Source organism: Polypterus senegalus, chromosome 10, assembly GCF_016835505.1.
Source record: "Polypterus senegalus isolate Bchr_013 chromosome 10, ASM1683550v1, whole genome shotgun sequence".
NCBI lineage: Eukaryota > Metazoa > Chordata > Cladistia > Polypteriformes > Polypteridae > Polypterus > Polypterus senegalus.
Genome location: NC_053163.1, coordinates 102,010,946 through 102,035,589, shown reverse-complemented (window position 1 = coordinate 102,035,589; position 24,644 = coordinate 102,010,946). Strand labels below are relative to the sequence as shown.

Genomic DNA, 24,644 nt, shown 5'->3' with positions numbered 1-24,644 from the left:
GAAAGTGCAAGACAAATTAAAAGACAGGAGTGTGAATGAAACCCAATGTAGCAAAACTGATTCGAGTTTGCTATTTATTAAAACACCTAGTGAGTCCCTAGTATCGGGAATGTATAAAAGAGAAAGAGGAAGGACAAAGTGAATAAGCAATCACCTCTCCTAAATGCTTACAAAACACATTATTCAGCTCTGGTGAGAAACATGAAAAAATGGAAAAAGAACAATTCTTTTATTATAGCTTCAACTCATGTCATGAATAGACAGGGTTATTGATCAAGAACATAAAATAGAAAACAAGGAGATGCACACACTCAGAGAGTATTTGGTAATAAATCTTGTAAGAAACACCTACTCTTTTGTGCTGCAGGGTTTGTGGCTGTGAATTGGTGATATGCAAGGCGGGAGCAAAGTATTCTCCTTTTCTAATCGTAGCTTCTTATTGCCTGACAGTGGATCTGAAATTTCACACTGTGGAAAGAGAAAGACACAGAAAAAATACACAATTTTAAGTTATTACCTATGTTTGTGTCTTATCAGCAAATCAAATGCTCTGTAATAGGATTCTTACAACATCCTGAAAAAAGTAGAATAAAATGTCTTCCTTTACTCGTACAAGTTTTGTATTATTTACCTTCAGATTCATCTAGTAAAAACCCATTCCCCAAACCCTTCCAACAATGTATAATAAATTATTTCAGAAATATCAATCGATTTAGGAACCAAAAACGGAAGGGGTTACATTCCACACATTCAATCATAGTGAGCCAAATTAGTGTCACCAATCAGCCTGAAATGCAAACATGAAAATGCCACATAAACAATACCTGGCCAGAAAACAAAACCCAGATCCCTACAGCTATTGGTCATTTTCATACCTTTCTGTATTTATTGCCTAAATAATATATCTTACAGTATAAATACTGTTTTTACTTACAGGCCTTCTGTTTCTGGTCAATAAATTACAAACACTTATGATGAAAAGACTCAGAAAAATTATCAACACTTTTCTTTTGGTGTATGATGATGATGATTTCATTAACAGACTAATAACAAGTTAATACTTTGGGCATCTTGACATAGGAAAAAAATCTTTTAATCATGATCAGGATGTCTATTAGATTCATAGACATTTTTATTGGCTATCTCATCTGCGAAAGCTAGACTGTGCTTCATTTTCTGCTCTAACACAATAAAAAGTCTAGAATAATAAACAGTATCATATGGCTTCACATTAATCTCATTCCAGTTAAAAAGTGACCGCTGCAAGTGCAATAAAATAAGGTAGAGGTAAATTCTAAGTAATGTGTACACCACACAATGTAGGATTTAATTATCTGACAACATGATGCAGGAAGCCTCTACGGCCACTGTTCCCGTGGGACAGTCTGCAAGTCTGATGACAGATTTTATCTAAACGTGCTCACCAGGGGCCACAATGATCCAGCTGAACCAGTGCAGGAATGTGAACCTCAAGACTAGATTTTCTGAGTCTGGCACTCTCTTCCTGGAGTGGGTAATTAACTCTTTCTTTAGCTATACTTGGTTATCCGGCTCATGGTCATGGGAGACACCACTTGTCCCAACAGCATCAAACGCTAATGCAGAGCACAATACTGGATGTGATGTCAGTCTATTACAAGACACTTCCAGCCACAAATTTACACATACTGTACTTGCTCCGTGCCAATTTATAGACACTATTGAAACATTGAGATGTACTGTAGAAGAAAGGACAAAGTACCCAATGAAAATCTATACAGATACAGGGAGAAAATTGAAAATACAGACAAACACAGACAGCAACCAGGTCAGGATTCAGAAACATAGGCAGTCTGCTTCATCTTGGTGCAGAGATGCATTAGAGAGCATTCCAAGAGCAACAGAATTCTAAGAGTTGGACAGGACATAGAAACATCTTGAGGTCACACTTTTCCTGACAAATATAAGTATTTTGAACAAGTAAACTCATTACTTGTTCTATATAAAGGAATCTATTCAGTAAATAAGCTGGTTAAAAAACCAGAACACAAATGCAAGAACTTAACCCATTCTTTTACTTTTGCCGCTATGTCTTTTTTGAGACCACACATATAGAATGCAGAAAACTGGTTCAGAAAAGTACACGAGAAAGAATCAAACACAGGTACATCTCCTGCAAAACTGGTATATTTCATTAAACTTCCACAAAATTAATATTTTACAAGAGGCAGTACTGCTTCATTGCCTCCTTGTGATTAACTGACATGAAAGTGCCTTTCTTTCCCATTCAGTGTCACATGGCACTCTTCAAACTACTATTCTGTGAAGTCTCTTGGTTCGTGAGGTGAAGGTTTTGAGTTCAGTCCCTGGATTAACTTGTGAAAGCAAATTCTAACTTGCATGTTGGCATTTCTTTTAGTAGTAACCATTGTGTAAAGAGCTTTAGGATAGTGTTCGCAGTCAGCTGGTAAATGCCACTGATCCTGACTTCATTTAAACAACCTGCGACATCTAAAGAGGCTCTCACCTTTCCAATTTATACAACAATTGTGTCAATTAGGAAATTCCCCAGATTTATTAATATTTCTATAGTACTAGGGTGTTGCACCATTTTAGCCATTATGAATGTAGAAAAAAGCCAAGCAAAATTACATCTTTTATTGACTAACTAAAAATATTACAATATGCAAGCTTTCGAGGCCACCCAGACCCCTTCTTCAGGCCTGAGTTGCCTCGAAAGCTTGCATATTGTAATCTTTTTAGCTAGCAAATAAAAGGTGTAATTTTGCTTGGCTTTTCTCTGATATTTCTATAGAAATTTTGTCAATGATGTCTCTGCATTAATGGCAGTTAGTGGGCACAACGTTGATCAAAATTCAGTACATAGTAAAAACGTAACGTATTGATAAAATGTTTATATCAAACTAAACATTATCATTTTCTCCAGTTTTCCATTATAGGCTCAATGCAACTTCTTATCTGGAATAGTATTTTTAATTTGAATATGTGGAATTTTCTTTGTGCCTAGTGATGTTAGCATATTTAATGTTTGCTTGGGAAGGTCCATGGACTCAGCAAGTTTTCAACATACCTTTGGACACGTGTGTGCCTGTGCAGCCCGAACTTATCAGTATTACCTCAGGGCTTAAAGGCTAGTGACGTTTTAATCGACGCACTTATTGATTTTTTGTAAAACAATTTATAGGGTGCATGAACCTGAGCATCTTGCTGTTTTGGAGTAGCCATAATTACTTTCATAAATCACATTAATTACTTATGCACAATACAATTTAGAACTTTTCCCATTGAACCAAAATTAGAAACGTATGCATATTCATTTGTCTTTCTGCTTTCAGAGGTTGAGCAACTGATGTTAAGATATCTTTGAATACTGTCCTTTGGAGGTAGTATTGTATAACAAAATGGTGTGCTGAACATTTTCATTTTGTGCGATTTCATGGAATTATTCAACTGACATTTTATCATTCCTGTTGCTGGTAAGTTAATGCATTGTGAAAAGCAATGTCTCTCCTTCACTTCCTTAAACCAAGTCTACTGGAAGATAACTGCTTTTTCAGTCACACTCCAATGTCTCCTCTCTGATCTTCCATGGCTGCAATCAAGTAGTACCTTTCTCGTTACGGAAAACTAAAATGAAAAGTTAACAGAAAACAAATAATTTTCTTAACTAAAATGAAAACAAAAAAGTCTAAAAAGTAAAAATAAACAAAAATGAGGTAATAAAAATGAAATCTAAACTAGTTTTTGTAATTTTAATTTGGATTTTAACCACACTAGTCTTTATGCATAATGTACATGTGAGTGTGGAGTTGCAGGTATATTTAAAAACCACACAATCACTTGGAGAAGAATATTGCTTCATGAGCATCTGGAAATTCTCCTTGCTGTGGCTGTCAGAATCTTGCCAACAAATGCAGTATTCTGTGAATTTCATTGGTCATTTTCAGCAACCAGTCAGTTTTTCTTTGTAGAACTGAGTATAAATATCAGAGCCTCATCACCTTGCTAAACACTTATTCTGCGGATCTCAGTGGCCATAACTGACCGTCAGTCACAGATATCACACTAGTTGTCAGGGAGAGGCAGCTTTTTGCAAACTTCAAGGACAATGTGCATGTCACCTGTACCTTTGGAAGACATGATAATTAGTTTAAAAAATTAGAACTATACAGTGTAGCATTTGTGAAGGTCATTGAACAGAAAAATAAGGTGGGAATTTCAGCAACTGGCATCTATAGCCTGTGTGTGTTTTATGAAAACACGTGACTTTAAGTATTTGCTCACTAGATTTGCTACTTGCAAAAAAATAAATAAATAAATAATAACATTATTATTATAACTATCGTATTATGCAGCAATATCTAACTGTCAAATCAGTGTAAATTGATAGAATAAAAAAAGATGAATTTCTTAGTGGGGCTCATAGTACAACAGCTAGCTACAGATGTTCATTTATGGGAAAAAAGTAACTGCCTTTTTTCACATATTGCACTGGATCTATTTTTGCAGTGACAAGATAAAACTGAAATTTAGCATGCAATCAATGCCATGAACTGAGCTAATGTTGCAGATTTGGATATAGTTTTAATCAGGTTATGAGTTGTGATTTTGAATATGGATGGTGTAGTATCACAGAGAGGGTTCCTGCCACACAATGCCATGAGCTCAGGTTTGATTGCTAGCCTGCTCAGGATATGTGTGGAGTTTGCATCTTCTCTCGAAGGTGTATGTGGCCCGAGTGTGTGAAATGCTGGATATTAAAAGTGTGTCATTAAGTACTCTCAATTTCCAAAGTATATTTATTCCTATATGTGCTGATAAATCACATTCATTCAGTTTAGGATCCCAAGGAGTATCCAGGTCTCACATGTTGCTTATAAAGTGAATGATCTCAGATGCTGGTATAACAGCTGTTCCATATATGATAAAAAATATGTTTATAGAAATGCACTATATACCATGCACATCATTAGCTTTAGCAGTTGTTGGGGTCTTTGACCCACCTCTGATTATGCCTCTGGTCCAACATGAGTTACCCCCATGGGGTCTGTCAAAAAAAGGTGTTTTTAACGCAACTGCTATGTAACTGGAAAGCTTTCATCTTTTTCTTTTATTGCTGTAATTAACAAAATCAATTAATGGCTTCAGGAGTATTTAAAAAATAACCAAAGTAATATTCACCTGAAATTCATACTTTTTCAAAATTTGAAAATAGGTAGACAATATATAGTCAGCATCAATGAACTACATAAAACAATATAAAATAAAAATATGTGTGTGCAATTATTTTACTGCTCACAAAGAGAAACACACAGATAAAAATGAAAGCATTTTTGAAATGAAATCATTTGTTTAAACTTATTGTGGATTAAAGTAACAAATTACACCAAAGTACACTACCTGCTTGGTTCTTGTAGTTTTGATTACATTGGAAACCTTAAACTGTCACCTTATCATGAGAAAACTGAGTTCTGTCACAGATAGTAATGTTGTATGTATTAAGTTCACAGGTACAACGTGAATGACATACAATTTGACAACTATAAAGAAAACAGATCTTGTATTTGCAAACAACTGCAATTTTGGTGAGTAAAACAAAATAATAAAATGTGAGAAAACTAAAAGTTAATTGCTGAAAACTAAAACTAAATCATTATCTAAAAGAGAATGAAAAACTAAAATAAATCTAAAAGTAGAATATGATGAAAAACTAACACCTAATGAAAACTAAGAAATCAAATGAAAACTAAATAAAAATGGTGAAGAACTTAAAACTAAAAACTTAAAACTAGACAATACTGAAAAATGTAAATAAAATAAAAAAACAGAAATACTAATACTAAAAAAAAAATCTTGAAACAAGAAAAGCATTGTGTCTTTGTCAATTACTTGAAAATTCACCCTGCCAGCTCCACCTCACATTGCTCAATTGGGGTCAAAGGCAACACCATCTGCAAACACTTTTCTCATCTTCATGACCCAAACCAGGATCCTTCTCAAGTCTCGCCAGCAGCCCCATACCCAGACCAGTGGATTAATGAAGAAGAGCAGCTCTCGTTAAATGCCACACTTTAAGTGCCTGATCATCTTTCTTTGCATGTTACTCTCAATTGCCAAACACAAACACACACCCTCTGTCTGGCTTCTCAGGATGACTCAGCCCTTACTGACAATGTCTTACCCAAAGGTCCATGGGGTCCCACCAGAATTTATTCCAAAGCCATCACGGAGTTTATATATTTATATATTTTATACATGGAATAACACATTCTTGTCAGCTTTGCAGACTTTTGTTGGTTTGTTTCAGTTTGAGCTCTTGCTGACAAATGATATCACAGTTAATACTGAATTGTGCTTGCTATAACAAATTAGAGAAAACAAGGGGGCCTTTCTTTTCTCAGCTTGATTGATGCCTTAGACTACAGGATAGAATACACCTACCTGTTCAGTGAACTCTAAAAGCTGGAATGTCAAAGGATTTAATTTTTTAGTAAAACCAAACAAAGTGCTAACTTACAGTGTGTAAGAAATGTAAGAAATTGCTTCTCCAGGAAACCCACTGCATATGAAAGGCCATTTCAGAATTAAAAAGAATGGGTGGGCTAATATTCTAAAACTACTCCAAAGCTCAAGAAATAGGGGAAATTAACATACAAGTACAGTTAATAACATAAAAGGAAACTTCAAGAATAGGTAGACTTAAAAGGAATATGCAGAATGATTCACACTTTTCACTCACTCATTTTTTAAGTATTTACCAAAATCACTAAATGGATTTAACTTTAATAGCATTTACATCATGAAGATGAAAGGAAATGCACATATTTTAGCAAAACACATACATGAGATGGAGACCACAAAACTCATTACCTAAGTTAATACTATCGACAGATAAATAAATATTAAACAAGCATTAAATAAATAAGGTTTTTAAGGACTATTACACAGCATTATGCTCATGGGAATGCATGAATAATTAGGCCTTAATTAAAAGTATGCGTAACGGAACCGATACTCCATATTCCATGACAAAAAAAATAAGCAGAATCATCCACTCTCTTTGTCTGACCATAGAAATGAGACACTACAAAAGATGTGAGCAAGCTTTTCTATCAGTTGAGCTAAACAAAAAGAAAAAGCCCTTAAACTACAAAATCATATAGATTATTTTTTCTCATTAACACTGGTGCCAAGATTGTGGCAACAGCAGACATCAAAAACAACGAAAAGTTCTGCCTTATATCATCATTTAAGGATAATTCTGATTTGGCAAAGGAAGAAACTCTTTATTATAATACAGATTATCAACTTCTGAACACCCAGAGACATTACCAAAAAGTACATCCCAAAAGTATTCATTTGGATTAAACTACTGAACTTAACTTCTGAAGTCTCCAGTCATGCCAACATTATGCAATCTTAACATTTTCACAATTTTCCTACATGTCTTCTTTTTCTCTGTATTTTGCCACTATTATTGATCACGCCTCTCTCTATTCTCTCTCTCGGGATGCACAATAGCCCAGAATAAAAAAAAGGTTCCCTCAAATACTGAGGATACGCTAAACTATACAGTATCTCTAATTTAGATTTTTACAGTACTTTTAATATGCATTACATGGAAAGAACAGCTATTAAAGATTTCAGAGATGGTGAAACATTTGAAAACAAGCATGTTATCTCCTTTGAATGCAAGCTCTTGTCATTCTAAACGCAAATTGTTTCCTTTCACTGTGTCACACAAATTCACACAATTATGCAAAATTTCAAGCATCTGCTGAAGTCAAATACAACTACCTCTACAATTAATGCATATACCACACATCTTCTATTTTGTCATTAATTTGAAACAGATGATAAATTAAAAAAATCGAAAAAAAATGTTTTAGGAGGTAGAAAATCTTAAAATAAAAATGAAATTTTGAAAACATTTCACTCCAAAAGGCAAGAATTTTATTTAGTCTATATTCAAATGAAAGTTAGGAATCAATATTGATCTACCCCATAACTGTTAAAGTTAATTTCTTTTTAGCAACCTTTTGTCTCCTGCACTGAAATATTACAAAATGAGGGTCAACGCTTATTTTCTAGATTACAGAAAAAGTATTCACTAATGTGTATAAAGAAAAATTGACTACTGCAATGCCTTACTGTGAAGCTCTCCAAATCATTCTCAGACTAGTGTACAGTTAATTCAGTATACTGTATCTGAGGCCAGAATAGAACTGGAATATAATATTACTGTAAAGTCCATGTTATTACATTTTTGTATTGCCATCAGAGTCAATAGTATAATCTCATATTAATATAAAAACTGTGTTCAATTGATATGCCCCTCTCTACCCTTCAGAACAATCTAATAGAATATACATTGTTACTATATAATTTACTTGTTTGTTATAATATAAAGACATATAAAGCTGCCATAGGGACACCTTACTCTGAAATGATTTTGCCCATATCCAAAATTCTCTGTCATTCTGAAAATGTAAATGCAAGTTGAATACATATAATTTTAGTATGGCATAATTTTTCTAAAGATGCTGGTGAGGCTTCTCAAATTGCTTTTTAATAGCTGTGTTAATTATTGTGACCCACTGTTGCGAAAGTGTTTTATATTCTTTTCACTGTGCCCTGCAGTGTCACAGACTTGTTAAAATATGTTAAATATGCCAGTTAACCTCATGTCAGTGAAAGAAAACAACATATTATGATGACCAAACATTTTCTAGACAGTGATCAAGGCATGCCACAGAAGTCTCATTCACTTGCGTCTCATTAAGGGTGGATTTGTTTTGAACATTTAAAGCTGCTGTCTATGACTCAACTAGTTAAGCAATGCAGTATGGAAATAAAATTAGACATGAACAATATACAACTATTTCAGATGCTTTTCTTAACTTATTTTTCAGTTGTTTTTGCTCTTAATGCAAATTTACTAGTGTGGTTAACTTGCCTTGTGTTTTCTTTTGGATTTGCTGGAGGATCTTTCTGTGACTGTTGTAACCGGGGACTGTCTCCTGTGCTTAGTGCTGCAATCCTGAGACTCAATCTTTATAGGCGTTGGTTCAGGAAGATCTTGTCCTGGAATTCTGGACAGGAAGCTAAGTTCAATTTTCACCCATAAAGATTTGATCTCTTCATATTCCCGTAAAGGAGACAATAGTTCATTTTGGACAATAGGTATTGGAGAGAAAAGGTGATCCTCCAACAGGTCACTGTTACTGGGATCAATTGATGTTCTACAGGCACTGTTAAGGCTGTTCAAGCTCAAACTGTTGCTGTTACAGTCTTTTGTTTTGAGCAAAGTGCTACTGACAGTGCCTGGACAGGAAGCACCAACTTTAACTAGATCTTCTTGATCAGAATGGCACTCTGAAGATGAGGATTCTGTCTCAATAAACTCTTTTGACTTTGGGACTATTTTGCTTGCACCTCTGTGCTTCTTCTTATCCAGCGGTGGTACTGCTGCGTTTGACCTGGGCTCTTTCCTTGGAGCAGTTTTGCCACTGCCACCTTTGGTCCTTGCCTTAGGAGGTTCAGGTGGTGTTTCCTTCTCCTTTGGAGTGGAGCTGGGGTTATTTGGTTTGGGCCAGTTGTATTCCTCCACGCTAGCAGCCCTCTCCACCTTCTTGGGCTGCTTTTTGCCAGTTGACCGTCGCGGTGGTGCCAATTCCACTTGAACTGGAGATTTTTGCTTTGCAATTTTGCCCTCTGGAGTCTTCTGACCAGCTCTGGGTTTGGCTTTCTCCCTGATGGGGCTCAGAAGGGCCCTCTCTTTGCTCTCTGGCTGTGACAAAACAAGGTTGGGCTTCCCTTTGCTTTGTCCCTGATTTTCAATTTGCTGAGTGTCCTCTTGTGTTCCACTGAGACTATGACCATCCGTCTGGCTGCTGATTAGAGTCTTATTGTGGGGATTTACTTTGTTTAGCCATTTGTCAAGCTGCCATTTATTTGTGGAAGTAGGTTCTGGCTGTAAGAAAAAAAAAAACCAAACATATATATATAAAGACAGGCAAGTAACATCTCACAAGATTTCTGAAAACAGATTATCCATTTTATTTTCAGAATTCTGTCTGTGTAATATGTAACAATGTACTTACTTTCCTGCCTACTTACTCTAGTTCTGATTCATGAAAAGCTCTGATCAGCAGCAAAAGACACAATACAGAAGTGAACTGTCTAATTGCCTAAAGACTTGACATCATTTTCTGGAATTTTCCAAGATATCCAAAGGGACAGTTAACACTAGAATCCCTGAAGCCTATGAAAAAACTCATACTCCTGAGCCACCTTAAATTCCTTTCGCACATCTCCATTAGCGTCTTTTGTTTTGCAAATGTGTCGATCAGCACAAGCAGCAAGAAGCCTGCTATCCCATCCCTCACCACCACAGCTCAACGCGGGCAAAAAGTTCTCCCAGCTCAAGTCTTGTGTATCTGGTGTGTTAGGTGCCTGGAGTTGTATAGGGTAAATACAGACATATGAAAAAGTTTGGGAACTCCTCTCAGCCTGCATAATAATTTAATCTACTTTTAACAAAAAAGATAACAGGGGTATGTCTTTCATTTCCTAGGAACATCTGAGTACGGGAGTGCTTTCTGATCAAAGATTTTTAGTAAAGCAGTATTTAGTTGTATGAAATTAAATCAAATGTGAAAAACTGGCTGTGCAAAAATTTGGGTCCCCTTATAATTTTGCTGATTTGAATGCATGTAACTGCTCAATACTGATTACTTGCAACACCAAATTGGTTTGGGTTAGCTTGTTAAGCCTTGAACTTCATAGACAGGTGTGTCCAATCATGAGAAATGCTATTTACAGATGTGCTTGAAAGTTTGTGAACCCTTTAGAATTTTCTATATTTCTTTATAAATATGACCTAAAACATCATCAGATTTTCACTCAAGTCCTAAAGGTAGATAAAGAGAAACCAGGTAAACAAATAAGACAAAAATATTATATTTGGTCATTTATTTATTAAGAAAAATGATTGAATTACATGCAAGGCGTGTAATAGTCGGCGAGGTCACAAAGGACCCCAGGGTAACTCCTAAGCAATTGAAGGCCTCTCTCACATTGGCTAATGTTCATGTTCATGAGTCCACCATCAAGAGAACACTGAACAACAATGGTGTGCATGGCAGGGTTGCAAGGAGAAAGCCACTGCTCTCCAAAAAAAAACATTGCTGCTCGTCTGCAGTTTGCTAAAAATTATGTGGACAAGCCAGAAGGCTATTGGAAGAATGTTTTATGGACGTATCAGACCAAAATAGAACTTTTTGGTTAAAATGAAAAGCGCTATGTTTGGAGAAAGGAAAGCTCTGCATTCCAGCATAAGAACCTTATGCCATCTGTGAAACATGGTGGTGGTAGTATCATGGTTTGGGCCTGTTTTGCTGCATCTGGGCCAGGACGGCTTGCTTTCATTGATGGAACAATAAATTCTGAATTCTAAAGGAAAATGTCAGGACATCTGTCCATGAACTGAATCTCAAGAGAAGGTGGGTCATGCAGCAAGACAACGACCCTAAGCACACAAGTCGTTCTACCAAAGAATGGTTAAAGAGGAATAAAGTTAATATTTTGGAATGGTTAAGTCAAAGTCCTGACCTTAACCCAATTGAAATGTTGTGGAAGGACCTGAAGCGAGCAGTTAATGTGAAGAAACCAACAACATCCCAGAGTTGAAGCTGTTCTTTACCGAGGAATGGGCTAAAATTCTTCCAAGCCGGTGGGCAGGAATGCTCAAAAGTTACTGGGAATGTTTAGTTGCAGTTATTGCTGCAAAGGAGGGGGTCACGCCAGATACTGAAAGCAAAGGTTCACATACTTTTGCCACTCACAAATATGTAATATTCGATCATTTTCCTTAATAAATAAGTGGCCAAGTATAATATTTTTGTCTCATTTGTTTAACTGGTTTCTCTTCATCTACTTTTAGGTAGTGAGTGAAAATCTGATGATGTTTTAGGTCATATTTATGCAGAAATACAGAAAATTGTAAAGGGTTTACAATCTTTCAAGCACAACTGTAAGGTGGTCAGTTGCAAGTTGTGCCTCCCTTTGACTCTCCTCTGAAGAGTGGCAGCATGGGATCCTCAAAGCAACTCTCAAAAGATCTGAAAACAAAGATTGTTCAGTATCATGGTTTAGGGGAAGGCTACAGAAAGCTATCTCAGAGGTTTAGACTGTCAGTTTCAACTTTAAGGAATGGAATTGGGAAATGGAAGGCCACAGGCACAGCTGCTGTTAAACCCAGGTCTGGCAGGCCAAGAAAAGTACAGGAGCAGCATATGCACAGGATTGTGAGAATGGTGTATCTGTACATCATTCTACAGTTCAGCACAATTTGCACAATGAACATCTGTAAGGCAGGGTGATGAGAAAGAAGCCCTTTCTGCACGTATGCCACAAACAGAGTCACTTGTTGTATGCAAATGCTCATTTAGAAAAGCCAGATTCATTTTGGAACAAAGTGCTTTGGACTGATGAGACAAAAATTGAGTTATGTGGTCATAACAAAGAGCACTTTGCATGGCGTAAGAAGAACACCGCATTCCAAAGAAAACACCTGCTACCTACTGTCAAATCTGGTGGAGATTCCATCATGCTGTGGGGCTGTGTGGCTAGTTCAGTGACTGCGGCCCCTGTTAAAGTCGAGGGTCGGATGAATTCAACCCAATATCTACAAAGTCTTCAGGATAATGTTCAAGCATCAGTCACAAAGTTGAAGTTACGCAGGGGTTGGATCCAATGGAATTGTGATATAGTCAATAAAATGGGATTCAATTAACTTAACTTAATTTTGAGCATTGTGCAGAATGGTTTGGACATTCCAAAGAGTTCTGTAATAAGTGATAAATCAAAATACATATAGAGTGATTTGTGTGCTCAGCATAATCAGTCTGTTCAGCGGGTTGGGTTGTAGACAGACAAATGGTGCAGTACACTAGTCATTGTATACAATGCACAGAACACCAAGCAGGCTTAGATTGGAAAGGTTTGTATAGTACTGTTATCTTTGTATCAATGATAATATCCACAGTAATATAAACCTATTACACTAGTAGATTACCATCTATATCAACTTATCCATCTTTTCATTTTTTACCTTGCTTAATCAACACATTTGCAGTACAGTTACATTCCTCCAATTCCTTAGATGCACCACAACAACGAAACGTATGTTGGAAACCCATGCCATCATTTGATCTTAAATACTGTATTGTATATGTGAGGCAAAACAGAAATTTGATTGATCAAAGGTTGATTACTTGGGGTTCTACTGTATATTTTAATGTATTAGCACAAAATAGAATTCTGCTATCTTTGTAACATAGTGACACAAAGTGTAAAAATTAACCTCAAGTAATGTATCATGGAAAATATTCCTTAGGTTCATGTGCATTTAAAATAATCATTAAATTTCTTTTCTTTGAAAATAAATAACTAATTTAGCTTTATACCACTATAACACATTGCTTTCAATAATTTACATAAACAGGTGGTTTAAAAATAAACAATACAAATATAGTCACTGCTTGTTTGAACAGCACAATAGCATCTAAACCTTCTAATCGACTGCCTTTCACCACATATCATGTGAAGACAAGACAAGAGTACAGAGAGTTAAATAAGGAGCAAAGGCAGTGAAGGGAAAGAGGTGGGAGCTGTTTTACAAGGAGGTGATAAAACAAGAAAGAGAAATAACAGCTGTGGCCATATTTAATGTTCTTAAAGCTTGATGGCTATGACCCACTGGGCATTTGAGTATTGGGGCAGCATGTTTCCAGTTAAAGCAAGATTAGTTATCTCTTCACAGTGGCAGATAAATGTCGGTTCCAAGATTTCATTTGGCTCTGGGGAGATCTGTGCTTTCCTGCAGGTAGCAGACAGCAGTTTCTTGAATAGGTACCTCGGGAGTGGCGCTGCGTGAGCCCTCATTGCACTCGCTGTCACTGGAACTGCTCTCGCTGTCCGAGTCTGACTCTGAGCTGCTTTCTGATTCACTGGAACTCCCTGAAGCTCCGCTGGAAGGGCCAGATTCAGCTCTCCTTGTCTGTGGGCCTGTAATGCTGGAGGAAGGAAACGAAACTGGTTAGACAAGATTTTCTGTCTACTGGAGCATATGATTTCCATCACATTTTTCATTACATAAATAGTCATAAGAGAAAAAAGTAGCAATAGATAGATAAAGGGAGGAATGGTGGCCCAGTGGTAGCACTGCTGCCTCGCTGTAAGGAGACCTGGCTTCGCTTCCCGGGTCCTCCTAGTGTGGAGTTTGCATGTTCTCCCCGTGTCTGTGTGGGTTTCCTCTGGGTGCTCCGATTTCCTCCCACAGTCCAAAGACATGCAGGTTAGGTGCATTGACGATCCTAAATTGTCCTTGTTGTGTGGGTGTGTGCCCTGCCTTGTGCCCTGTGTTTGCTGGGATTGGCTCCAGCAGACCCCTGTGACCCTGTAGTTAGGATATAGTGGGTTGGATAATGGATAGATAGATAGATAGATAGATAGATAGATAGATAGATAGATAGATAGATAGATAGATAGATAGATAGATAGATAGATAGATAGATAGATAGATAGATAGATAGATAGATAGATAGATAGTCAGTCAGTGCACCTCTTTTATTCTTCTGCTCCGCCATAATATGATTACCAGATGGTTAATGATATTTAAGAAGATGAGCAGACAGGGGTGGTTAAAAGTAAATAGCATTTGGTGGGTGGAGTCTTAGGAAACCTGACAAGGCAACCATTGCTTTAATAGGCCCAGTTTCACCTCTCTCAGCATCAGAAGACTATAATGGCTTTCGAGTTCCAAATTCTTGCTCAGATATTTAGTTTTGAGTGAATCTTATTGCTGCAGAGATTTACAGGCATGCCATGTTATCTTTCTTTATAATGGATTTTATTGTGCTTTGGGTTATTTTTAATACTCTGGACATTTATTTTTGCCTTTCCCTAGTTGGTGTTTCTCAATTGCCTTATTCCAGATTTGCATTTAATGCTATTTCACCTCCTTGATATGCTTTGTGAAAGGAGCTATACTAATTAAATCTGAGACTTGCATAAGAAATGTGTATTGAATCTAACTTTGGTAAAAAAAAATCTTCACTACACTTAAGCAGAGTAATACAAAATTAAATAAACATTTTGACAATCTTTATATTGTTGTTTTCTGTTTTTTCAGGAAAAACATCAACTACATAATTTAACTAATATATTGTATTATTTTAGCATAATTCAGACACATCCAATAGACAGTGTTTGACAAAGAGCAAATGATCTCAAACATTTGAATTATTCATTATTGGTATCTATTCCCTTTTGACATGCTCAAATAAGTAATCTGTAAGGTGTTTACTGGGATTATTACACATATCTCTTCAATTGCTTGGCTCTTCTTGTTAAGTCTTGCCGATTTACGGCCTAACTCTTTACCCATCACAGATAAGTCCACTGATAAAATTCAAGTCAATGCATTTTTAGGCACCAAGTGTATTATTTATTTTTAGACGGAACATCTCAAGAATTATGGAGATTTGCACTTATAATACATTAGACTGTACCAGATGGAAATGAAATCTAACATAAATAAATGAGTGATCAACTGGGATGCGTCTCTTCTCTCTATTCCTGCTGAGATCGCTGTGAATCTGGAACATGCTGAGCCTCTGAACACAAAAGCTGATGGAATGACTTGCTCTGGGACACACTGCAGCATCAATTTATGTCAATCTTAAGTTTCAAGTCAAGTCCTAAAAATTAGGTCATAACTATAGTCAAAAGTGAGTAGCGGGAGTCTTGGAGAGGCTGAGCTTCTTGTTTTGGCCTGTCATTTAGGCTGATATCCTAGGTTGGTATGTCTTTGGCTCAGGGCTCTTTTGGGATTCAGAGCCAACAAAGTAAGCAGACTGTTATATTTTTAATGTTCTAAGTTATTATGGCATACTTATCTTCTTTCTTTGTTTAGTATGTCATTTCTAATCCATTCATTTGACCATGTGTTACTGGATATTGTTCCAATCACTTTATTAATCAGAGGCTCACTCCTGCCTGGATGTGGACTTCTGGACTAATTGAGAATTATTGTTATTTTGTTGCCAATGATTAAATAGTGGAGTTTAATCTGCATTTTTGGAGAACTTGGAAAGATCTGTGTGTATTCGTCACATGATTAATTTTCCTTAGGTTAATTTTTAATATACTGCTCATTTGTTTCACTATGTCTGAAATTAAAGTAACCAACAGACATGAAAAGGAAGTGAATTGCCACTTGCCCTGGTGTCTGCTGTTTCCTGCCATAGTACTGGGATACATTTAGAAGCCATTAATTGAAAGAATTAACACATGAAATGTTTACAAAGAAAACTAAACGAATAAAGAACAATCTTGAGATTCCTGTGTTTTAAGAGCAATGACAAAAGTATATTGAACAAGCCCTTTTCTATACTTGTTTATCCTATTCAGGGCTACAGTCTTCTGAATTCCTTACAAAACAGAATCACACTCTGAATTAGAGAAGACTAGGGAGCTTATGTATGCCTGACAGAAGATGCCCCCTGATTATTAAACTGGTTAGAATGGAAATCAGTACCACAGAGGTTTGAGAACTGCGGTGTAAATTGATACCAGAACAATTATAGCCTCTGTGTTTCAATTAAGTTCTTGCGGGACTATGCCATGTTGAAAAGAAAGAAAGCTGAACATTTCTTAAAAGCATTACTTTATATTAAAAGCATAAGTTCACTTTAACTACTGATATATGAGAAAAATAATACCCACTGGATTGCCTTGGCAAATTGGAAAACACCACTTAAATATTTATTTTCGACAGGATTAATGCATTACAAACAATGATTTAAATTGTGGGAAAGAAATGAGAGAAATTCATTAGAAAAAAATACAAATAGTAAAACCTTTTCCTATATATTTTTTAATTGCAAGTAATATACTATGGAAAATAATCTATCTATCCATTTTTTAATTCACGCTTGCAAAAACAACAGTTCTTTACCTGCACTTTACTGCGTTGTGTGGTTTCTCATAGACCCATTCCTTGACAAAGAACCACTTTAATCTGGGAAGGATTCTTACTTAGCATATGAAATGAGTTATTTGGGCTCTGAAATGGTTCCTAATATGTGGACAAAACTAGAGTCTTAGTATGTAGTACAGACTGCCTATCGCGATATACTGAAAGGACAAGAAAATCTGAACTTAGCCTGTATATTGTAGGCAGCTGAATCCTTTAAAAATCAAACTGTTATCTACTCATGGTTATTTATGGAATCTGCTACAGATCTAAATAAATACAAGTTTGTTTTTTTTTCTGGTTTCCCTATGTAATCACTGTAAAAAAAAACACTCTGTAAGCTACCTTCTTCCCCACTCCAGTTTTGCCACATCTGAAGGGGTGAGACAATTGGATATATGACAATAGTCTTCATTGGCCTCTAACAGGCCCATTCAGAAAATCCAAGCCAAATGAATGAGAAGGCTGGGATAGCCTGTTCATTGATTCTGACCCCGAATGTTGACATGACAAGATGGTCAATTTAAAAATGAAGACTTTTTTCTTTTCTTCCCCTGCTGGAGACTCAATACTTCACCTTAATGCATCATTTGATCTCTTTGCCTTGGATCAAATCTTCTCATGCTGTCCTTTTAAGTGCTATAAACTATCTATTCAGTGCTCCATGACCTGACATCGTGCTGCCAAACCATTTTTTATTCCTACCTTATGGCATTATCGATCACTTGTCAAGGCCTGCAGTAAAAGGCAGAACTAACAGTCTCTCTCAAAGCTGCATTTCTGATTGTGAAAAGTGGGCCTCTTGCACTTATGTCTAAATCTACAATGCCCGGTAACCACTCACAGAGTACATAAAGTAGCACTTGTCAACAGCTGGCCTGACCAGCTCATCAGTCGGAGCACAGAGGATGTTTTCGCTCCTAATACTTACAAAGTGGTTTCAAAATAAATTTGCACTCAGTAACAAAGCAAATTGAATAACATTCGAGTTATATGTTTGGCAAAGCAGTCCAGGATGTGAAAAATTGTTATTTACATGAAGTAATAAAAAGATGCATTTAATTGAATGAATAATATGGAGTGAGCATACTGATTACTTTCCACATTTATAATTGTGAGACTGGAGTCCAAAATATATGAAAATTGTGTTCATTTAATAATATATGCAAAAGGAAAGGATGAACACAAAGTTTTATAATAATAAAAAAATATAAAAATCTGCTGCCAATTTGTGCTGGTTGCTGCCCTACCTGTTAACTTTACCACCTCTTGATTCCACAACCAAGAGCTCCCTCTCATTTTTAACTCTTTGATATGAGGCTTTCATCCCAAGTCCCTTGCAGACTCAATAAACTGCTTGTAAAATGTGACATTTATGCCCAGTGCTACCCTGACATCACTTATGGGTTATTGGGAAAGTTTATAAAGTTCAGTGCCGCAAAGCCAGAGTGTCCTTTACTAGCAGCTGAGGCAACTGCAATTCAGAACTTTGCTGTGCTGTAAAGAGCTCAGGGCTACAAAATAGTAGGTATAGGTCTCCCAACTTCTTTACACAATGCCCTTCTCTACTGGTGGCACAATAAACATGACTTCTGGGGCACCAAAGCATCTATAATGGCTACCAGCCATGCTGGTGGCTGTAAGTCTTTACCAATGTATGCTCTTTTATTTTTGTATGGGTAGGCCTTCTGCTGTTTGCCACCTTAATGCCTTTTCTAAACCTGGGTGTCCCCTGCCAGTCAAGCAATTTCTTCAGAAGAATTTCTCAACTACAGGAAAGACATATTTTCCCAAAAACAAATCTTTATTTTGTATTTTAGTATAAACTGAAACTGACAATCACTGTCAAATTACTGATAAGTGCAGCAATATTCGGTAGTAGTTTCAAAACAGACTCTTTCACCAGTTCATATTCAACACTTCTGGCATTGTGGAGCATACTGGTTATATGTGGGAGCAGAGCCTGTCTTGTACCCAACGTGATACCCTACCAAGACGGACAGAAGAAGGTGACCTCCAACTTGGATTTGAAAGCTGAAAATCAATACACTGGAAAAGTGGACACTGAGAGTGACATTCACAAAGCAATGAGATTCTTCTCTAAAGAGGAGTGCAATAAGGCTTTGGAGTAACATAAATCTGACTTTTGAAGACTTCAGCTGTCACCTGACAAAGAAAATGGCTAATTTAGAGTGGAATCTAAAAAAAAAGTTAAGAAGGCACTAGTATCCAAGTTATTCTAATATATACATATTTTATCATAGTTACTGATAGTTAAATATGGCTAGAGGGTACTAACATGAGTACGTTAGGGTGATTATGAAATATACTGTGCATTTGTCTTCAGTTGAATGTGGCATTAGGATTTAAAACACCCATTTGTTCTATTATTTTAACAAATTGCCTGAAAGAACAAGTCAATGATGATCTTGAAATAATAATGTGTATGGCTTCTGCCAAAATTTATTAAAACACTTAATCTAAAATTATCAGCATTTTGCACTTGAAAAGTGTAAAATCAACTCTTACTGTGGTACCCTAATATGATGAAATCCATTGAGAAGAGAGAGCTTACAGGCAGGCTCAGATCTATCCGCTTAAAAAAAAAATTATGACCATTACATTTACGAAAACCAATTATGGTGACCAGTTTTCCCTTGATCGATTGTTTCACTTCAACAGTATCCTAATTCACTTAAAGGTTTCGTTTCTAGTCAGGGAGGTGGTGGCATGTAGAAATGATAAATGGGATACTTGGAACAAGCCAGGGTCGAAAAAGCTCCTGTCGCGGTTTCTGCAAGGCTTGGAACTTTAAAACGGTTACCCTCCCTCCTCTGTAACCAAAATCCACAAATCTGTTCAATGCTACCAAGCGTAACCTTGAACACAGATGTAAGACAGCTTATTCATTTATTATGATTTATATATAATCTTTTATTTGCCTTTGTTTACTATACTGCCCCTCTGTATCCATAGTGCAGCCTCCGACTGTAGCAAATAGGTTAGTGGTGATGAAGGAATTTTACTTTGCACTTTGCCTGCACCCAGCGACCAATGCCTACATTGAATAAACATTATGAAAATGACATAGTGTTATTTGATTGTGAAAAAAATCATTGACCTATACATTAAAGGTCATCTTTCTGGTGCAGGCTAAACACTGTTGAAGCAAGTCTTTGAGTGTATTTGGAGACAAAGGCCAGCAAATATTGACAACGAGTAACATGAGCTGGTAAGTCTCCAACTGGCTAATTACACTAATGCTTTAGTATGCTGTGCTCTTTTTTCTAACACTTCAAGTTTTAGTTGTTAACAGCAAATAACCGAAGGCCAATTGCTTCACTTTGTCTCCCCACCGTGAATATTTCACAGATTTTCCAGGCTATCAACCCTTCATTTACTCTAAATTTTCTGATGTTCTACTTCCTTGTCACCCAGTCCTTACACTGACCACAGTAGTAAAATCTTATTGCACTCTTTCTCTGCCTTACCTATTCATTTTGCACCAAATTGTAGCTCAAATGTATGATTTAATGTTATTGTACTTAAGGCAAAAGTGTCAACTAAACAAACAATACTGATGCTACTGCTTTTAATGCTCTTACTACTAATAATAAACCTTCCATTTACTGTTCTTTTACCCCTTTTGTCCAATTTAGGGTTGCAGTGACTGGAGTCTACCCTGGCAGAACCTGGGTAAAACCAGGGCTGCATATTAAAACCAAGATGAAATAATAATTTCAAGGCTCTCTGTCTCTCACACACACAATTACTCATTCCCAGCCAATAGTAAACATCTAATTACCTAAATGCCTATGTCTCTGGGATCTGGGATTGAAACCAGTGGACCTGGAGAAAAATCCATGCAGTGCTGTAGTGTCCAAACCGACAATGTCTGGGTTAAGATCTGAATTTAGTTTCTTGCAGATGTGAGGTGGCGATGCTTAATTAATTTTCTTGATGTTCTTGAGTTTCCTCCAGCATCCTAAACATCTGTGGGTTAGGTGGACTGGTTAGTATAAGCTGGTGTATTATGAGCGACTATGAGAGAATATGTCTGAGGGTGGATTGTCAGCTCAATTAGGAGTTTGCTATTGACTTGGCCCAGTTTTGCTTGGATAGATTTCATCTAACCCATTGCTAAACTGCAATATGTGTGTTCATAAAATGACAAATCTAATTTAAGTTCCATTTAAACTGCTTGCACGTGAAATAATTTTGCTAGTGATGTTATGAAATGCTTCACTTGGTGGCTGTTGAAATACCAAGTGTGCATGTAGTTTAAGTATAGCAAAAGCCACTGCCTTTAGCTATGGATTGTACACCACAGATCAGTCCCCTGAAACAGATGACAAAGTGACCAAAAATGTATGGGTGTTTCTCCAAGGTTATACTCAGTAATTCTCAATAGACAGCAATGACACAGATGACATATTACTTTTTTAGCTAATGTCTCAGACTCTAAATAAGTTTTCTCTTTGTGGAAATACATGGACATTCAAGCATTTTATGAATCAGCAAAACCTAGTGACGACTTCCAAAGTCTTCAGTTTATTTTCTACACCATGTAAAATGTGGGAAATATTCCATAGCAGAAAATGTAACAGAGGCTGTATTATATTCTCAGATAACAAACCATTGCTTCAGTCACTTTCCATCCTCATTTCCCTTTGGGTGTCATGGTGTAATAGACTATGTAGGCAAAATCCTCATGGACAGACCAACCCGTAATTTTGATTGGGAACACATTTTTTCGTGGGATTTGTGTCCCCCAAAAAGTCTACAGGCAGAGGCCAAACAAAGAAGGATTCAAAAATTGACTCCCATGATGGTTTACATAGATGCTACAAGTCCATTGGCTGGGGTGTGTTATGGGTTGGAGTGGCTTGAGTATCCAATAATAGCCCCATAGCCAAAGAAGTCATACGGAGTTACTGTGAGACCACAACATTGATGAAGTGAAGGGGGGAAGGTAAGTGCATAGTGGGGTAATTAGAGCATTGAACTTTAATCTACAAGACTTCTTTCTGCTCCAGTTTCTGACTCGATGTGTGGCCAAGTCATTTAATCTAACTCTGCTGCAGCTGTAAAAAAGTAACTGAAAATTATTATGTTTTGTCTTGACCGTTTAAGTCCCTCTTGCTAATATAATATAATATAATATAATGGACTGGTGTCCTGTGCAGTCATTGCTCCTGCCTTGCACACTATGCTAACTGGGATAGGGTTCAGTTCTCCCACAAACCTTCTCAGGATGAAGCGGATTAGAAAATGGATGGATGAATCTAATCTAATCTAATCTAATCTAATCTAATCTAATCAGCATGGTAGCTCAGTGGTAGTGCTGACGCTTTGCAGCAATGAGGCTGGAGTTTGTGTCCCAGGTACTACTTGCGTGGAGTTTGCATGTTCTCTTGTCTCTGTGTGGGTTTCCTCCAGGTGCTCCAGTTTCTTGCCACAGTCGAGACTTGCAGGTTAAGCGGACTGGCAATGCTAAATTGTCCCTAGTATGTATTTGTGAATGCTTGTATCAACATGTACACCCTATGCATAGACTGGTGCCCTACTCCTAGATTGTTCTTGCACCCTCTGCTTGCTGGGATGGACTCCAGCTTCCTTGTGACCCTAATTATGATAAAACGGGTTTGGAAGATTGATAGAGAGTTGGATAATATAACATTCTAAAACCCATTTAATTCATTTAAGGAACAAAGGGGAGCACAGGCTAAACTGACAGCTTTAGCGCAAAGCAGGAACTAGTGCTAAATGGGATGCCAGGGCTTACCTATACACAAATGCACAATCAAACTCACACTAGGCCAATACACAATCACCACTTAAGATAACATGTGTGTCTTTAGATTTTGGGAGAGAAACAAATACACAAACATGTGGAGGACATGAAAACTGGATCCATGAGGCAGAAGCACCAAACACAATGTCCCTAATATATCAAATATGCAATAAGTGTGCATGTGTAGATTACATCCAGACATGCCAGATCTTAGTAATGAAATTAATCAAATCAACTTTAGTTAGAAGAAAAAACTTGAAAAAAAGGGTCTAAATCTTCACATGACTTACTGAGTTTTCTTATCAGCTGGTGCTCAGCATTTATTTGTCAGTTTTCCTTACATTTTTTTTTTGTTTTACTTGATGCTGCCTTGTTTTTTTTCTATAGTTATTGCTTGGCTCATATTTACAAAGTGAAATTAAAGCCATACTTACTGTATGGAATGCATAACTGAAATTGTCTGAATGACTAACCAGGCCAAAAAACAGATTTGTATCTTTGGAGTAAGAGAGGTTGGCAGTACTTTTCAGCCACACTATTTACACTAATCAGGATCTTGTATCTGGCTTCATTTCACATGTAGAAAGCCACCAATTGTATCGTAGTGTCTCCTGCTGAGCTAACAATGAGCATTGATTTCCTATTTAATTCATTTAGAACATGAAGCACAGATAAAATTATTTTGCAGTGATGAAAGCAATGCATGTATAAACATAAACACAACGTTCCAATGATGAAACACTTTTACCCTAAAGTGTGACCTTCTGGAATTACTGCTTAGACTCTGGAAAACTCCCAGAGGACAGAATCCTTACTAAACAGCAATGCAGTGAACTCTCATCTATTAAGTGTATACAGAAGCACATATACAAAAATATGAGCCATGAGCCATGGTTCAAATGGGGGGTGGGTGCCCTTTCTGAAATCTTAATGAAATGTTGGCCTGTTGGCACTTTCTCGTCACCAATTTTATATTTCATCCTCTCAGCACAAGCAACAAGCGCAGCTGAGACTCATTATGAAGTATTTGATCTGTTTGAATTATAAGCATTGTGGATTTCAGAAGGTAGAGAATCCATTTGTGCCAATAACAAAAAGGCATGATTAAGAATTTGCTTGGCATAAAGTCACATTGAGCCCATCTGGGATTCGAGAGACACCTGGTTATGTGCCGGAAACAAAAACAAAAGCAATTTTTTGCTGGTTTTCAAGTTTAATTAACCCATTTAGGACTGCAACCAACAAACTGCCTTTGCAGCAGCATTCTGGCTGCTAAAAAAAAAATAACAGCAGCTGTGTGGATGGGTTACAATCTACACAAACTGGGCGACCTCCAGTGCAAACAGGATGCCTGGCTGTAGCCTCACTGGAGAATGCCTTACACTACCATTAATGTCTGATAAGCTGAGGAAGCTGTTCATGTTTTGGAGTATCTGGCAGTTTAACAGTTCAAGAGTAACCAAAAGAAGCCAACATAAAATTCTCAGTGGGCAAAACATTTTTTTTTCAACTTTATGACTCAGTATTAAAGCAATTTTTATGGACAGAAAATAAGCCACAAACACTCAGCATATTTTTCTTAGTCCTTTTTCCTCATCATAAAAAAAAAAAATCTGAAGCTGACCATATACCAGATTAGGCTGAAATATTTAGTTTTTATATACAGTAGTGTCATGTGCTGCCATTTACACCTGAGCGAGCTATTCACAATGTGTGTCTGTAAAACCTCTCCTAACCAAAGAAAATGGAGGTACATACTCACATATGCACAAGGAAAATTACCAGATTATCCAATATGTCTTCCCCAAT

At 36.8% G+C, this 24,644-nt stretch overlaps 1 protein-coding gene across 1 annotated transcript in view; it reads right to left on the bottom strand.

Annotated features, from left to right (window-relative positions):
- Positions 1-18,368, bottom strand: part of LOC120538215 (AF4/FMR2 family member 2-like) — a 92,520-nt gene extending 74,152 nt beyond the window's left edge. Inside the window, exons 1-4 of the mRNA XM_039767669.1 lie at positions 18,292-18,368; positions 13,919-14,078; positions 8,957-9,973; positions 353-468 (exon numbers count right to left, since the gene is read on the bottom strand). Of these exons, the coding sequence (XP_039623603.1) occupies positions 353-468; positions 8,957-9,973; positions 13,919-14,078; positions 18,292-18,368 (1,370 nt within the window). The remainder of the gene's footprint in view (positions 1-352; positions 469-8,956; positions 9,974-13,918; positions 14,079-18,291) is intronic.
- Between the last annotated feature and the right edge of the window lie 6,276 nt (positions 18,369-24,644).